General features: G+C 37.6%; 1 protein-coding gene across 8 annotated transcripts in view; it reads right to left on the bottom strand.

Annotated features, from left to right (window-relative positions):
- Positions 1-16,968, bottom strand: part of sif (guanine nucleotide exchange factor still life) — a 544,491-nt gene that overhangs the window by 482,755 nt on the left and 44,768 nt on the right. For all 8 annotated transcript variants that reach the window (XM_076204845.1, XM_076204847.1, XM_076204849.1 and 5 more), the window contains 2 exons: positions 7,250-7,427; positions 3,803-4,268 (listed from right to left, as the gene is read on the bottom strand). In XM_076204845.1, coding sequence (XP_076060960.1) covers positions 3,803-4,268; positions 7,250-7,427 — 644 coding nt within the window. The remainder of the gene's footprint in view (positions 1-3,802; positions 4,269-7,249; positions 7,428-16,968) is intronic.

The raw sequence follows: 16,968 nt of genomic DNA, 5'->3' as shown, positions 1-16,968 counted from the left end.
TGGTCTTATGCCTGTAATAATAATAAGGTCGTCAACAAAAGCTGTAGCATAACATTAGTACAGAAGTAGAGTAATTGTAGATGGACAACCCAAACAGTAATGGCAAATAGAACTCCAGCTAGAAACCATACCTAAATCACACACTGAGCTATGAAAACTTAAGAATATATATGACGAAAACACAATAAACACATACATTTCACAGGTGTAGAAATACATTCATTCAGTATTCACTCCATAAAGACATAAATAAAACTCTACCTGCAGGCGGATGCACGCATGTATATAGGTATATAAGCCCACACATACACACACACACACATTATATATATACATATATATATATATATATATATATATATATATACACATGTGTGCGTGCGTATGTGTGTGCGTGTGTGTATGCATTTATAAGAACAAATATCTACAATTGAGGATCACGTTCATGTGATTGTTCCTGCATATCTATGTTCAAAATGTAAATGTGCATGTACAGATACTGTACATATTACCAATGTGCAACTGGCTATGATATTCCCTGAATACTTTCAGGAGCATTTCATGCTTATTTGACTCTATAACACAATTCAAAATTGTTCCTAAAATTTATGAAGTATTGAAGTGACGAAAAGTGTGACATTTAAGTAAAGGAATTTGTGTGATCACTACATAAGCTCGTAAAACGCTTAGTAACCGTAACTACATAAAAACACTGCCCGTCTAGATGGGGGCACGAGGCATCCATATGAGGTTCGGCAATAATGACTAAAACGCTGAGAAAAACAACTTGATCACTCACTCTACGAGACACGGGTGGCTGCGTTATAATGATCAATTAGAATGTATTTTGCCTTCAGACATAAATATCAAGGAGAAGGCTGAGTTTCCTCATCCTGAGAGGCAGTGAGGAGCGTTTAATGAAATTCTGTTAATTAATCCGTCCAGGTCATAAGTGTCTACGGTATGTGTGGAGTCGACTTCACTGTACTAGTGACGTATGCCTCACCCGAGTCTTCCAAAGATATCTATTTACTTTTCCCTTTTATTCATACTTATTTAAATTTTAGTTTTTTTTTTTTTAAATATCTTAAGGAATATGAATCAGGATACGGTTTAGCTGAACTTTTGACTCCCATCTGCCTTCTTTTGTTCTTCCATTACACCCAATTCGTCAAGCCGACCGATCCTGCCGAAAGTTGCTTGGAATGGAATGAGTGGATGGATGGGAGCTTGCTGGGGGGAAAACCGTAGGGGAATATCGTCGGTGTGTAAGTGAACTACGCACCCATCGGCGTATGCTCCCCCTTGGAGGTGACGATGAGACTCAACTTGGGAACACGACATCACACACAACTTGGAAACACGACATCACTGTCACCATGAACTTGACGCCACACGCAACACCGTTGACACTTTAAGACTTATAACGGGACCAACCAATGGACAATTCGTTAAACGCTACTCACTGCTCGAGCCAGTCCTTGATAATTATATTTGAAGAAAAATTACATACTAATTGATCATTATAAGCCAGCCCACCGTGTCTCGTAGAATGAGTGATAAACTTGTTTTTCTCAGCGTTTCAGTCATCTTTGCCGAACGCCATCTGGATGCTGCCAGCTCCATGGAGACTGTTCTCATGTACTCAGTATTAGATATTTAAACTCCTACAGCGATTACACAACATCCACTAATTAGATATCACGGCATTCACAACTTCAATACTTCTTAAATTGCATGTCAAAATTAAAAAATAAAATGAAATAAAATACGGGTTTGCCAATATTTTTCTATGTGAAAAGTTTGGATTCTGTTGACAAGTCAGCCAACACAATGCAGAAGTCGTTCTTCAGTCATAGATTTGTATTATGTTTTGTAGTAAACAATAGACAGACAGATGTCACATGTCTGTGAAAGACTTCAAGAAATCTCGTGGCCAACTATAATTTGTATATATTCGTATAAATGTACATATATATATATATATATATATATATATATATATATATACATGTATATATATATATATATGGGAAGGATATTTTCTCTTCTGCATACTTCATTAAAAATGATGGCCAAGTGTGCATTTATTATTTTCTTAAATCTATTTTCTATATGCCTTACTATGGACTTATGTTCATTTGAAAGGAGGTTTACGACTTCGCTATAGGTAGTCATGTCTGCTATATCGCGATTTCGGGTTCAGGACCCTTCTTCAGTAGCTTTGGGGATATTCTATCAGGTCAGGATAAGAATTATTCCGGCGCATTGTGTAACGATTTTGCATTTCATACGTTAGTTTCCATACTTACTCTTCACTGTGGGAGGTTACCGGTTGCCTGGGAGAGGTTACCTGGTAACTCAGGTAGTGATCAAAAGTCACGTACTTGGGAGAGCCTTCGGCTTCGTGTTGTGACGAAATGTCGTATGCTTGGACTTGTGACGTTTTGTCTCGTGCTTGGATTTGCGATTTTATGTCTTATGCTTGGGTTTATGGCGGTTTGTCTCATGCTTGGAAGGGCCCTAAGGTCATCTCGTTGTGTATTTAGATTCGGGTTCAACTCTTTAATGTATAATGCTTCTATGATTGGGAGGCGTCTATCATCTGTACATATTTCTAAAATTTCATTGTTTTCTTCTAGAATGTTTCTTATTAGTGTTATGTCATGAACTTCTCTTAAGTGGCTTTTAGGGGTTCATGATGTCAGGTGGTATGAAAGACGACGGGGTAACCTCATTGTCGTCATGCAAATATAGGTGGAGGGAGGGCTTCACAGTTCCCTCGTGCACATGTAAACCTATGGATGGCATGTGAATTCTGAGGTCCCTTTCTCGCTTGGTGAGGGCTGTTTTTAAGTAAGAGGTGCCTGGTCTTCCTGGTCTTATAATAAATCACCAAGTTAAATATCATTATTACACAATTCACCGGAACAATTCTTATACTGACCAGAAAGAATAAGAATATCTCCTGATACTGAAGAAAGGTCTTGAACCCGAAATCGCGATATAGCAAAAATGACTACCTATAGTGAAGTCATAAACTTCCTTTCAAAGGAACATAAATCCATAGCAAGGCACATGGAATATACATCTAAGAATATACATATATATATATATATATATATATATATATATATATATATATATATGAGGAAGGCATTAAGATACCAATTAATCATTTTGTACCTGTTAAGTGTGTGTGTGTGTGTGTGTGTGTGTGTGTGTGTGTGTGTGTGTGTGTGTGTGTGTGTGTGTGTGTGTGTGTGTGTGTGGAAGGGGGTTATTAATAATATAGACCAGGGGTATTATTTTGTATGTTCCACTTTAATGTACCAAAATTATTCTAAGAAAAAAGTGGATATTTGTCATGTCGTGGTTTAGAAAAAAAACATATAAAAATCAAGGCTGTATTTCTAATTAACAGTTTTTATTGATCATAACTCACCTGGCATCTAGTAACTAGTATCTAGTGATAATTATTCTCTAATGAAATCCTGCTTTTGTGTGATTTGTTTTGTTTGTTATAAACAATTCAGATGGTGTGAGAACGTTCTTGTGTTTGTTTTAGTTTGTGTAAAAAAAACCAGGTGTTTAGTTTGTGAAAACAATACAGATGTGTAGGTGGCATCTGTCGACAGTTTTGGCAAAGTAAACACCATTTTGAATCTTCGTTCTTAGACGTTGCTTATTCTGCCAAAGTACTACAGATGGTGTGATTTGTAAACACTATAACTGTTTGCAAGAACCTTCCAGCAGGTAGAGTTCCCCCAGCCCCCAAAGAAAAGCCAAATCGGGTACTTACTTCTGACGAGGTGAGGTAGCAAAGACGGGAGTCTGCGCTCTCCATGGAGGCCTGGGCGACCAAGGCGCTGTGCTCCCTGTCACTCGAATACCCGCGTTCACGGTCACTCGAGTACCCGCGGGAATCACGGTCACTTGCATATCCACGCTCGCGGTCGCTCATATAACCCCGCTCCCGATCGCTCATATAACCGGGTTCCCGGTCGCTGACATAACCTCGTTCCCGGTTGTTCATGTAACCGCGTTCCCGGTCGCTCATGTAACCGCGCTCACGATCACTCATGTAACCGCGTTCCCGGTCGCTCATGTAACCGCGTTCGCGGTCGCTCATGTAACCGCGTTCGCGATCGCTCATGTAACCGCGTTCGCGGTCGCTCATGTAACCGCGTTCGCGGTCGCTCATGTAGCCTCGAGATTCTCTGTCACTCAAGTATCCGGAGCGAATGCTGTCCTGCCGATCGTAAAATCTGAAAAGACATCAAGATGTTCCTCGATAAAATGTAATTCATCACAAGACGTTGAGTAACAACTCACTTTCAATTACAAGACAATTTCGATCCAAACACAGAGAGCAATTCACAACATGATGGAGGAAAATCATACTCTCCCATTTCTATATATTTACCTATTCTATCTTATTATTATCATTATACTGTAAATGTGTTGGGTTAAGTTAGGATTGGTTTGGTTCGGTTTGATTTGTTTGGTTCAGCTTAGATTAGGCTAGCCTGGGTTAAGCTGGATTAGGTTAAGTTGGGTTTGATTAGGTTAGGTTTGGGTTGGTTAGGTACGTTAGGTTGCGATATCGTAGAAGACCATTATGGATCATGGGCATTGAAGTGATGACTGCCTCACGCATGCGCAGACCAATCCATCAACAAGATGGACACTGAGAAACATATACACTAAGAAAAAGACGCATAGAATAAGCATGTCCAGCAGAAATGCACAAGTGACGAAAGAAAGGAGAGGAAGGAGAAGGGGAACAGACACTCCCCTTTCTCTGGAGTGATGAGACGGCAGAACGGCTAATCGACATTTGAAAAAACAAGAGCTCTTCCCTTACACACAAACAATCGTCGTCTCCATGACCACACTCTGATAAGTCCATCATAAGTCACATTAAATTGTATTAGATTCTTGGTTGCTCTGATGTGTATTTGTGACATATATTGATACCACAGCAAGCAATTATTAGTAGGCGTAATATCTAAAAAATCTAAATTGTAAATCAAACTGTAAGCCCAACAATTCGGTTTCCACCAATTTTAAGTTTGAAAAAAATTAACTAAAAATATAGGAAAATTCTAGAAATTAATAATAACAAATGAGCAGAGGCTCAAAATGAAATCTGAGAAAATTGCAAACAATTTAAAGATTCTAGTCACACTTGTTTGAAAAATTAAATAAATCGTCGTAGTAGGGCAAGTAAATAACGACTATCATTTAGTGTTGTATTGTGGCAAACCCCGACCGTAGACTTTTTATTGCAAACTTGTTGGAAATTTGTTGAAAACGAGTTAAAAAAAATAAATCAATAAAATAAAATAAAAAGAAAAGAAAAATGGCGTTTCAGGGGATACCAATGAATCTCAACTTCATTTTACGCCTGAAGAGAAAAATATGAATGATGATTTCATGTACAGAATCACAGCTCATTCCGGCCAAGATATCTCCTCTCTCACATCCTTTTTCGACGACAGTCACATAAACTGCCATTGAGATAAAAGTCAGTCCATCCCAAGAGGAAACACAATCAAGCTTCCACATCCTCTAAATTCGCACCACATTTCATCGTATGAAATCACAGAAAATTATTACAATCCTATCGTCTGGTGTCTAACTCGATAAGCTCTTCCATGACACGATACAAACGAAATTATGTCTTATTGTCTCTTAACATAAAGTCCACTCTAAAAACTGTTTTGATTCCACTGACTACCCAGTGTCCTTGGTGGGACACATTCTACCCCATTTTCTTTTGTTTGAAACCTCTACATAAGGAGACTTCAATGTTCACCTCTAGCTTTTTTTCTTCTTCCTCTTCTTTTGCCGATTAAGTCAATTATTTTGTTTTTATTCTATTTATGTTTTGGTCATAAATTCAGCCACTAACACGTATTCTGGACTGTCTTGGTAACATGCCTAATATTCTAAATATTCTAATTATTCTTCATCCTTTTTATTTTATTAGACTTTTCTCTTGGTTGGATATCTCTGATCATAACTTCATTTCTTTCACATCTACCGTTCTTGCACCACTGTCCACTCCCACGCAGATGCCTTTGTCATTCAAGTGCAGCTCACTGGACATCTATGAGTCAGCACGTCACTGATTTCCTGAAAAAATGACTTCTGCTTCCATATTCAAGATCCGTCAGTCATTTTAGCTGTCATGTGTCATTCAAGATAGAAGGGTTGAAGGCTCGTTCATCGGCTGGATTAGTGAATGAGAGGGAAACTCAAAGCTGGCGGTAAATATTGAAATCTCCTAATACAGAAATTTCAGCGAAAGGAGATTGGGATAGAATGTGTTACATCAAGGAAGTTGGTCATTTGATTTAGGTGTTATATATTTCCAGCATATGTTTATTTAGAGCAAGAATGGAAAATAATTTCGAGCCGGATGGTCGACAATTTGGAATATTCAAGATCGGGAACATGATAGACAGTAAGATCGTTGCCTACACATGTGCATAATCAGCTTTGGGTCGGAAAATAGAGTAGCAAAGATGCCTGGGTTTCAATGAAAATGGGAAGATAGGGTTTGAAGAAGAGGTCGTGTTCCAGAAAGAGTAAATGTGAGAGAAGGTCGCGAAGAGTGTGGCAATCCATAGAAAACGAGTTAGAGGGAACATCAAGACATCTCCCGAGTTCATCAGCTAAAGACTGAGGTATACTGGAGTTGTTTTCAGTCCCCTCATCAACAGGAAACCCCGCTCAACGAGCTCCATCAAATTTTCAGACAAAATACTAGCTTTCGTGCGCAGTTTCGTGATGAGAAGGTATGACTTTCGGAGGAGACCGAACTATTCTCTGTGTCACTAGCAGAGTTGGAAGGAAGGGGTGTTAGTGAGGAAGCAAATAAGAATATCAGGAGTCCCGTCTCTGTTCTCCCTACAGCAATGACCATTGCTTCTGTGGTTAGCAACCTCCTTATTCCTTTCCATTTTAGTCGCCTCTGACATCACACAGGGAATATATAGGCGGAAATCTTACTAAGTCATTCCCACAGTGTATTCTCAACTTCAGCCATAGGATTCTTCTAGATAAAGTTTTCAAAATATACTAGTTATATCTATCTATATACCAGTGGTTTATTCCCCTTTATTAGAGAGGTATATCCACAGCAGAACTGCTTCCCTTAAGCGGCGACCCTCAAAATAAACAAATACACGAAATAAACAGATTCTACACAAGCCATTCGTGAAGGGTTGAACATACTGACCTTCTTTCGTGATCACTCATGTATCCACGGTCGTAGAGGTCTCGCCTGCTTCCGTAGCTGTCGTTCCTATCACTGAAGTACCCGCTCCTTTCTCGCTCATCGCGCAGCGTGGCAGCGGGCAGGGACCGTTCTGAACCCCTGCTGCTGACTGGCAGAGTGCTCGATTTGTTTAGATTCCCTGGGCGTGAAAGACGACATTCGTTATTGAGGAAAAGTATAGAGGAAATTAAAATGCCTGTGCATTGTGGGGGTGTTGAAACGTATTCAGCAGTGCTGATGAAAATCTCGTCCTATAGCGATGGGATTCAAGGATATGCATCAATTATGCACTGCTAGGAAAAAAAAAATCCTGAAGTCATAGAAAAGCAAACATACTACGCATTAATACTCAAAGAAACACAAACATAAACAAGTTTATATTAAGTTGGAAAAAAACTAAAGCATAACAATATCAAACTACCGATATTTTACACGCGTAAAATAAAAAGTAAGAAAGAGAGGGTAAGTCGATGAAACAGCGCCAAAAAATACGTTCCAACACAGCCTCTGAGCACAGCCATGCACGCGGAGGTAGATGATGACTAAGTTGCCGGATGACCGGGCGGTTGGCGTGACGCCTAGCCCTACGCTTGATCACAATCACACCATCCGCAAGAATAACACAAACCAGCTAAAGCTAAAAGATACATAGTTTTTATATTAAGAATGTACAGGGTAGCTTAAGTATATAGCAGATGTACGCATGTATCATATTCAAAGAGAACATGCACTTATGTTACCAGCAAATGAAAGCTTATACAGGCAGGCAGGCACTTTGAAAACAATATCACTTACAAACCAACATTAAAACACGACCACAAATACATATTAAAATTTAGATAAATGCCTGTGTGTGTGTGGATGTGTGTGTGTGTGTGTTGTGTGCATTCAATTATGTAATATATCAAAAGTAAAAATGGTTTTCATTTTCATATTCTGTACATTTTATTCCCTCACCTTGCAGATCTATAATTAAAAAATCCAATGTTACATTTCTCTTTATCAGTGTGTCATTATTCATATTTGATCAAATTAACTGAAACCTAATCTAGGATTTGTCCGTCCAATATGAACAACATATTTAAATACCCATTTAAATCATAGAATCCATCTTTCCAATTCTTCTATTCTTGAACAATATCCCATTTTTCCTTTACATTCTAAAATTGAATAGAAGTATTCTGGATTATTTTGAATATCTTTTGAGACTTTCAGGACCTTTTTAGTGGGATAATTAATTAATGCCATTTTATCATAAAGATGACATGCAGTTTGGAAATTTGTAGGAGCAAGTCCTACCTTCAGTCCAAGTCTTACGAAAGAGTTGAAATGACAGTTCATGCTAAAATTATCCTTTCCAGTTCACAGCGTGAAGAAACTCTTCAAAGCTAAACAGAATACAAAATGAAAGACATGGGGGCCTCTTTCCGATCCCCATGCTGGAAGGGAACTAAGTAATCTCTATTAGTTGTGATTTATGCAGATATAACCCAATCTTCTGTAGCATCATTCTTTCCATAGATGGGAAAAAACTATCAAACAAGACACATCTATACTGTACTCCCCAAATGATCATAATAATGTAGTACAAATAATGTAACTCCGCAAATCGTGAAAAAGCCAACACTGATTTAGGTTCATGTGCATCCTACATGTATTCACTGTTCAAACATTACTACCACCCTCCTTTATTCATTTCTGTGCGGGTGGGTGGGTGTCATTACTCTCTTAGGGTTTTCAGTCAAGGTATGTGGAACTCCAGAATATGTAAGATGGCTGATCAGTCATCACAAGGGCCTTGTTATCCTCATAAGAAGTTGAAGTTTATTCCTCATTGAAAAGGAGGGAATATGTTTCAGATGCACATCTATTTTGATCATCTGTCTAGAGGCATTGTTTATATATCCTCAGTCCACGCTTGTTCCCACATATCCTCATTCTTCTATTACATACTGAAGTGGGTCCAGAGCAAATGGATTATGTTGAAGTAAATAACACTGGCCAATTCTAGCTCAGTACCTCAGGAAAGTCATCATTATTCTATATTTATCAACGCTAAAGTACCTCTTGCCAAAACTAAAGTCAAAAGTCTACATGGATGCAAACCAGGGATCTGAACATGTATTGGAATTTACAAAACAACGCTGAAGAAATGTTCACTAATATAATGGACATCCCACTGTTATGTAAAGCCAAAGACATAGACCAAAGGGTGACAGGACCTGACATCAATTGTTCAGAAGCCGCATCAAGACAATGGTTGTCATAAGATCGCTCAAAAGACATAAGCTGTTGATGAGCAGAAAAAAAATCATCATAACTGATCTAATCCAGATTGGTGCAAGTAGTGTGGTCCTCACATGATAAAGAATATAAAAAAGTAAACACACACAGCAACAAACAAAAATGTTCATACCTTAGCAGGCAGATTGTATACAGAAGGAGGTGAAACGGGTGACAAAATTTCTGATTTTCTTATGATAACATAGGACGAAATTAAAAAAGAGTGTCTTTTAGTAAAGGACAGGAGAGCAACTAGAGCCCAGGGAAAGAAACCAATAAAAGAGAAGGTACATGAAGGACATAAGGAAATACAATTTTCTGCAAAAGTGGACTGATCTGTGAAGCAGCCTGTATAAATAAAGTTAGAATAAATAAATGAATAAATCAATTTAAAACCAAATTTCATTGATGGTGACCCAAAACGAGACTGCAAACATAGCCCTACTGTATTCCTGTATATTGGATTAGAGATACACAGACAAATATAAATATAAACACAGAAATTGGACCTCATGAGCACAGCTCTTATTTTGTATGTTACAATTAAGTAAATACAATTAAGGAAAAACACTCTCTCAAAGGGGGAATTTTGTTGTTTTTCACATCTTCACTATTACCCTTATGCACTTGTCACGAACTGGCTATGACCTGACACCCTCTAAAGACCAGTCACACAGAATCCTTTTTATGATTGAAGAATAATCTCTACTTAGAAATGAATGCTGACCACTTTCAATTTCTACTATCTTTTCTGCTGCTCTCATTAAACCTCTTTTTTACTACCTTTATGACTTCTCTTCAGCAAAATATTGTCTCAAAGGACTGAAGCACTAGATTTTGGCAACAAAATATAATACAATAATCTGGAGGCCTGATCCTTTTGGTTTCATGGATTGGTGACTTACAAGCTGTTCCACATGCATTTAGATGCTTACTTGTTTTGAATAGCTTGCTGAATGAGAATTTAGAACACATATACATGTAGAGTTCCAACTTTATATCGTTGATTTCCAATTATCACATTTAGATTTGAAATTGTGTATTGTTTGAGCCTGGACTATATCACCCTCAAAGGTATTCCACAAATTTATGCATCTATATGGAAAACTGTATTTCTTCACGTCTAGAAGACATGTGGTCTTTCTTAATTTGTTCCCACGACCTCCTATCTTAGTCAGGAGATCTCTTCTGTCAATGAAATCTATCACCTTTAGTGACCTGAATACTGTAATCACATCACCCCACCTTTGCGTAAATGTGTGTGTGTGTGTTTACCTAATTGTAGTATACAGGAAAAGGAGCAACACTCATTGGATCCCGTCTCCTATTATCTAATTATTTATTATACTTGGCCGCAAATTCATGTACAGTTTCAACTGAATCAATATCCTTGATTTTCAATCACCATACTGTATTTAGGTTTGAACTCGTGTATTGTTTGAGCATGGGCTACATCACTTCCTAAGTTATTCCAAGTATTTAGGCATGTATATGGAAAACAGTATTTCTTCACATACTTAAGATATGTAATATTTCTTAATTTGTTCCCTTGGCCTCTTAAAGCCATCCCATCTTTAATTAAAAGATCTCTTCTCTCACTGCAATCTATCCCCTTTAGTGACCTGAATACTGTAATCATATCACCTTTTTCTCTTCAATTTTTCAAAGTTGGCAGACCCAGAACTTTTACTTGTAGTTTTTCTTCATATGGTTTATCTGCCAGGCTGGGGACCAGTTTGGTTGCTGCCCTTTGTATTCTCTCGATCTTGCTTGTGTCTTTCAATCTGTGTGGGCACCACATTACTGACTATTCCAGTCTTGGACAGATCAGGGTTTCGATGAGTTTTTTTATCATCTCTTCATCCTTATAGTGAAACGCCACTTTGATCTTCTACAGTAGTCTGTATGTCTCTCCCACAATCTTGCTGATATTCCTATCAGGTGACAGGTTGTCTTTTATCAACACTCCTAAATATTTCTCCTCTTTTGTTTTTGTAATGGGTTCACTTCTCAAGGAAGAGTTTAAGGGTGGTCCTTTGCCACAATTACCCATTTCCAGCACTTTGCAGTTTTTGGTATTAAACTTAATTTCTTATTCTTGAATCCATGCAAAAAGAGTGTCTAGATCTTTTTGTAATAGTCTACTGCCTTCCTCATTTTTTCACTTTTCTCGTGAATTTTGCATTATTTGCAAACATGTTGGCATAGCTTGTTCATTCCATCATGTCAATGAAATAGACAAGAAACATTATCAGTACAAGCACTGAACCTTGTGGTACTCCGCTCGTTACTGTTCTCCATCTTGACATCATATCCTTTACTACTGTCCTTGTGTATCTTTCCTTTGAAAATCTTTCATCTATTCTAGTAGTTTGCCTTAGTCTTCCAACATGCTCCAATTTCCACATAAGTCGACAGTGAGGTACTTTGTAAAATGCCTTCTCTAAGTCGAGGTACACAGATCTAATTTTGTGGGAATGTCATCTCTTACCCGGGTCACTTCTTTCACCCATTGAGTCCTTGTATTCTCCATTCCTATTCTTAACAGGGTACTTCCCTCAAGGATCTGCTTTGCCACTTGCTCTCCATTTCTCCCAGTTCACCTCACTGCAATTAAAATATCCAATAAGGACTATATTACTACTTTGTTCACTATTTTTCTTTTGGGAAAAGAGCTGTATCCAATAATATTTCTTGCTATTCAGCTTCTTTTCAAGCTCTTGTCTTGGGGGGGGGGGTACATATGTCACCATGAATTTTCTCTTATTCTTCCCTTTAATACTAAATTTAGGTGAATTGCTTCAGCCTTGCCTTCATTCAGATTCGTTTCTTCCACCTTCATGTCAGTTCTCGCCACATACTTTACTCCTCCGCCCAATTTATCTTCTCCATCTCTTCTCCAGGTGTATCTATTGTTCCCCAACTGTAGGTCAACATTTTTGGGGGAGTTTTGTTTCCACTAGACATAATATTAGGCTCGTTTATCCTAAAGTAGTCATTAATCTCCAATCTAGCCAAAAGTAAACCTTCAACTTTAGCATATGCTATTTTAAGTTTCCCTGCGTGGTTCCTTTACAATACTGCCTTCCTGTTTTTCTAAAAAGCATTTCCTCACCCGATTGACAACTTAAAAAAAAAAAAAAAAAAAAAAAATACTCTTCCATCCTCCCAACATTTTTGGCTTTGGCTTTCTCTAAGAGCTTTCTTGTCTTTGCTCGTTCTTCTTTTTTTAGCATCTTTTCTAATCCAAATATTTTTTAGCCATGGCTTGTGACTTGAACTTTATTTTCATTTGGACATGTACCATTTCCCTTATACTGACCTAACCTATACATGCTATTAATATAGTCTATTACACCCAAGTCCTTCCCTAATCCTTTGCATTTCTTGTTCGTGGCATAACTTCCATGAGGTGATGTGTTCTTCACGGCAAACAAAGAGTAAGACGCATCTAAATTTATCAACTACATCTCTGACAAGAGATTCTCTTTTTCTTATAACCTACACTATCTCTTCCCTGTTGTTCCATGATCTCTTTAAAGGTTACTCTATCGCTCTTATCCTCTTTTTCCTCCATGGTACTGAGAAGATTTTTTCTCCTCATATGTCAAACTTTCATCTTCCTTTCTCAATTCATCAATCTGCTTTCTGAGTCAGAAAGTTCCCTTTTCTTGCTTAATTTTTTGCTTCAGATCATGCAATCTAGCATGATATGAAGAAATTAAATCTCTTATTTTTTCAACTTAGAATTTCACTTACCTCTACGGTAGCGTATCCAACATGTAACATATTTTTTCGTGAATTTATTCCCTGCACTACATTGATTACTTTTTTCAATGAACTTACCTTTCTGGGTGTGAAACCTTCAAAATATGCCATTATTAGTGTAAATACAACAGCAAAAAGACAATATTTTGATTTAAATATACTAGAATTAATTTTTATCTTTTGTTTACTATCATGAGCGACTTCGGAGATAAAGACCACTATTTTCCTTCTCTCTTCAAAATTCGGAATCAGCAATGTTTTGCACTCTACTGTGACCCTGAATGGCTTTGCTTTCCCCCTATCCATTCAATTGACAAGTATTTTCATCTGGATTTGTCTATTAAAGGTAAATCTAAAAGTGTTGCTTCGAGTCGCTGTCGTCACCACCATCGCGTTGTGACGAAAATTATTATTTTTCTTTCTTGAATCTCTCCCAAAGTTGGAACCACAAATGTTTAGCCTCTACTGTGACCCTAAGATAGTGTTGCTTCCCACCCTGTTCACTCAACTGGCAAGTATTTTCATTTGGCTTTTCCTTTTAAAGGCAAATCTAGGAGCGTTGCATCATGTCGCCTCTATCGCTGTTGTGTATCAAAATTCTTTGCTTCCATGAGGACTAGCCAGAACATATGCCAATGAACACATTAACTAAACTGATTTACTAAATGAGCAATTATCTGATTCAAAATGAGAACAGTTTGAACTGAAAATCCCCTTTCTTGAATGAAATTTTTGGGTAGCCACCAGTATAATGAATGTGTAGCTAATTTTTTCAGACCCACAAGTATTTGTTCTAATTTTTGCTGTTTATGGGAACGTGACAAGTCACATGATACACATCATTGTATCTAGTTGAATTATACACAAGTGAAAATGTTTTTGTATGTTGAAACATCATTAATTCATCCTCAGCAAAGGAATTAGAAGCAGGAGTTCTTCTGGTTGCCCTCTGCTAAATGCGGCCTAAGAGGAACAAATGCAAGGCAAAACAGTAAGCACATTACATATCATGACAAAGTTTACTGACAGTCACAGGATGATTTAAAGCTCACAGGTTAAGAAAGCTATTTAAACATTTTAAGTCTATCATTATACACAATGCTTCTAAGTGACTCCTACAGAGATGAAAATAAATAAAAAACTTTCCTGGGACATGAGAGAGGCACTAAAGGACACAAGAAAGGTACTAGAGGAAGTTTAAAGCAAAGTCCTACAAATATGATGGACAGTTTATGGCTAAAGGAAGATCTGAATTACTGTATGCTAAAAGTACGATTTATGCTCATCGAAACAAATTTAGACTATTTACAAAGTATATACATTTCACAGAAACTCAAAAAGCACAAACACAATGAGACCCATGTACCACATCTACAAACCCTACTTTAGTTTTATGAGGCTTATCTGGAGTAAAGGCAAAACTTGGAACTATTGGTGGAAACACATATAGTCGTTTTTTTTCATTTAGTGACTCATTACCCTTAAAGAGACATAGCTAGGAATGAGAAAGGAATATCCCCATCTCCTTTGAATTCCATCACATGTGTCCTTTTCTTTCCCTTCCTGATTAGACTACTCAAAGAAAATTGCTCTACCTCAACATTCTTAGCAATATTGCCTGTTCACCCTTGCTGCACTCTTCTCATGGAGGAAGTTGTTGTCATAATCTATACATTTTTCTTTGAGTCACTCTGCCACCCATACATATGTTGACTTCTGCAATGACCTGCCCTTGTGATGCATGGCTGCCTTCACCTCATTCTCACATTTTTTCCTTGATCTTTCATTTGGTCTCACTCCCAGGTCCATTGATTCATGAACCCTCTGAGGATATCTACACCTATCCATTCTCATATGACCAAACTACATTAACTTGTCAATTTTTAGCCTTCCAATCCCATTTGTCTCCAAGTCTGTCTACAAAGCCATTAGTTCTTAGTTTTATTTCATGACTTCATGTATATCCCTTTCCTATCTTCATTTCCAGTCTCCACAGAAAATTTTTCTTCTGTTCATGACCCACGACCTATTGCTCCACACCCTTCATTGTTCCCACTGACATCCTTTTATTTCTCCCCTTCCCTCACTCCCTAGCCAACATCTTCCAGTCTTCCACTTCTATGTACTACACATTCTTTCATAGATATAAGTTTCTATCTGCTCCATTTTCTTTCTATACACCATGGATACCAACATTACCATACTATGTGATACTTTTATTTTACTTATTTATTTATCTATTTATTGTCTTCTTCTTCCAATAAACCTCACCACTCACCAACTTCTTCAAGCCCTCTCTTGTTTCTACTGTCTCTTATCAGTAATTCTATTCTCCAGCTTCTCCTTTGGCTTTTTCGTTTCATTCACCTACTTCCAGAAGTTCTTCTTCACTTTGAAATCATTCGAAATTCTCTGTTCCTATTTCTCATTACTTTCGAGTTGGTACCTTCTGTTTCATTTTATCCCTACATCTAAATTCCACACAACTCTCCTTTGATTTACTTTCCAGCCATAATTCATGTTTCCTTAATTCTCCATCTGCACTTGTTCTAGTTCCTCGCAGATTGTATAAGCTCCTGGTGTGTGATGGGGATAGGGACTTGGAGAGAAACGACAAAATAGGCCAAATACTCCAGCAAACCCAAAGAATTGCCATTAGTTCATCACTTTCTCCCTTTCTTGCTGGAATCTAAAATTAATTTTTGAGACCCAATATTTATCTAACATCTAACCACTTAAATCCTACATACACACTTGGATAAGATATATTAACAATATCCTCAACATCTTGTGACGTCACACACAAACTGTCTGGTTTCCTGTCCAAACTGAGTTCCTTATCTTTCTTCACCTACAGAACCCAATGTCCTCTCTTTTCCCCACCCTACCTACCTCTTTCCACAGGTCCTCCACTTTTGTGACTCAAAACTCCAAGAATAATTTTAACATATCTTTCATGCCTTTCAAAACTTTGGTTATCCTCACTATTTCTTTGAGTAAGCCTTCTCCTCTGTATAGAAATTCCTCCACAACCCTGTTAAGATTACATCCCACTATAAGCCTTCTGTCTAACTTCCTGAACTTGCATTACTCAAAATTTCCTTAATGATTTGTACATTAACCTTGCATGTAACAATATCAACACAATCTGTAGCAATCTAATTCACCACTCTCCTCCCAATCCCCATCTTAAACACAAACTACTTTATATCATTCTATACAAGGATTCTCCTGAAGTCTATGTAGATCAAACAGGGCAGGTTTTAGAAATCCAAGCCAAGCTGTGTGGAATAGCAAATGATACCCAAAGCAACTGGATACTCAAAATCTAAGCAAACTAGACCAATGACCCAATAGCTGGCCAATGAAATTTAACCCAAGTAAGAAAGAGGTAATATGATTACTGTGCTTAGATCAGTGAAATGAGTAGACAAAATCAATGGAGAAGATCTCTTAGCTTGCGATGGGAAAGTGGAGAGCAACACAAGGTCATGGAAACATCTGAAAAATACAAAATGTCTGAAGGATATCATGAAAAAGCTTTCTGTTGAGATGATCAACTTTTGGAATAACTTAAAAGAGGAGACAAAACAATGTGACCCTACAACTGTAGCTCTTTTCTTGTACAT

The sequence above is a fragment of the Oratosquilla oratoria genome, chromosome 21 (genome assembly GCF_046742065.1).
Source record: "Oratosquilla oratoria isolate Oo_2021 chromosome 21, ASM4674206v1, whole genome shotgun sequence".
NCBI classification, from domain to species: Eukaryota; Metazoa; Arthropoda; class Malacostraca; order Stomatopoda; family Squillidae; genus Oratosquilla; species Oratosquilla oratoria.
The sequence above is the reverse complement of the archived record's forward strand: the minus strand, read 5'-3'. Positions and strand labels throughout refer to the sequence as shown.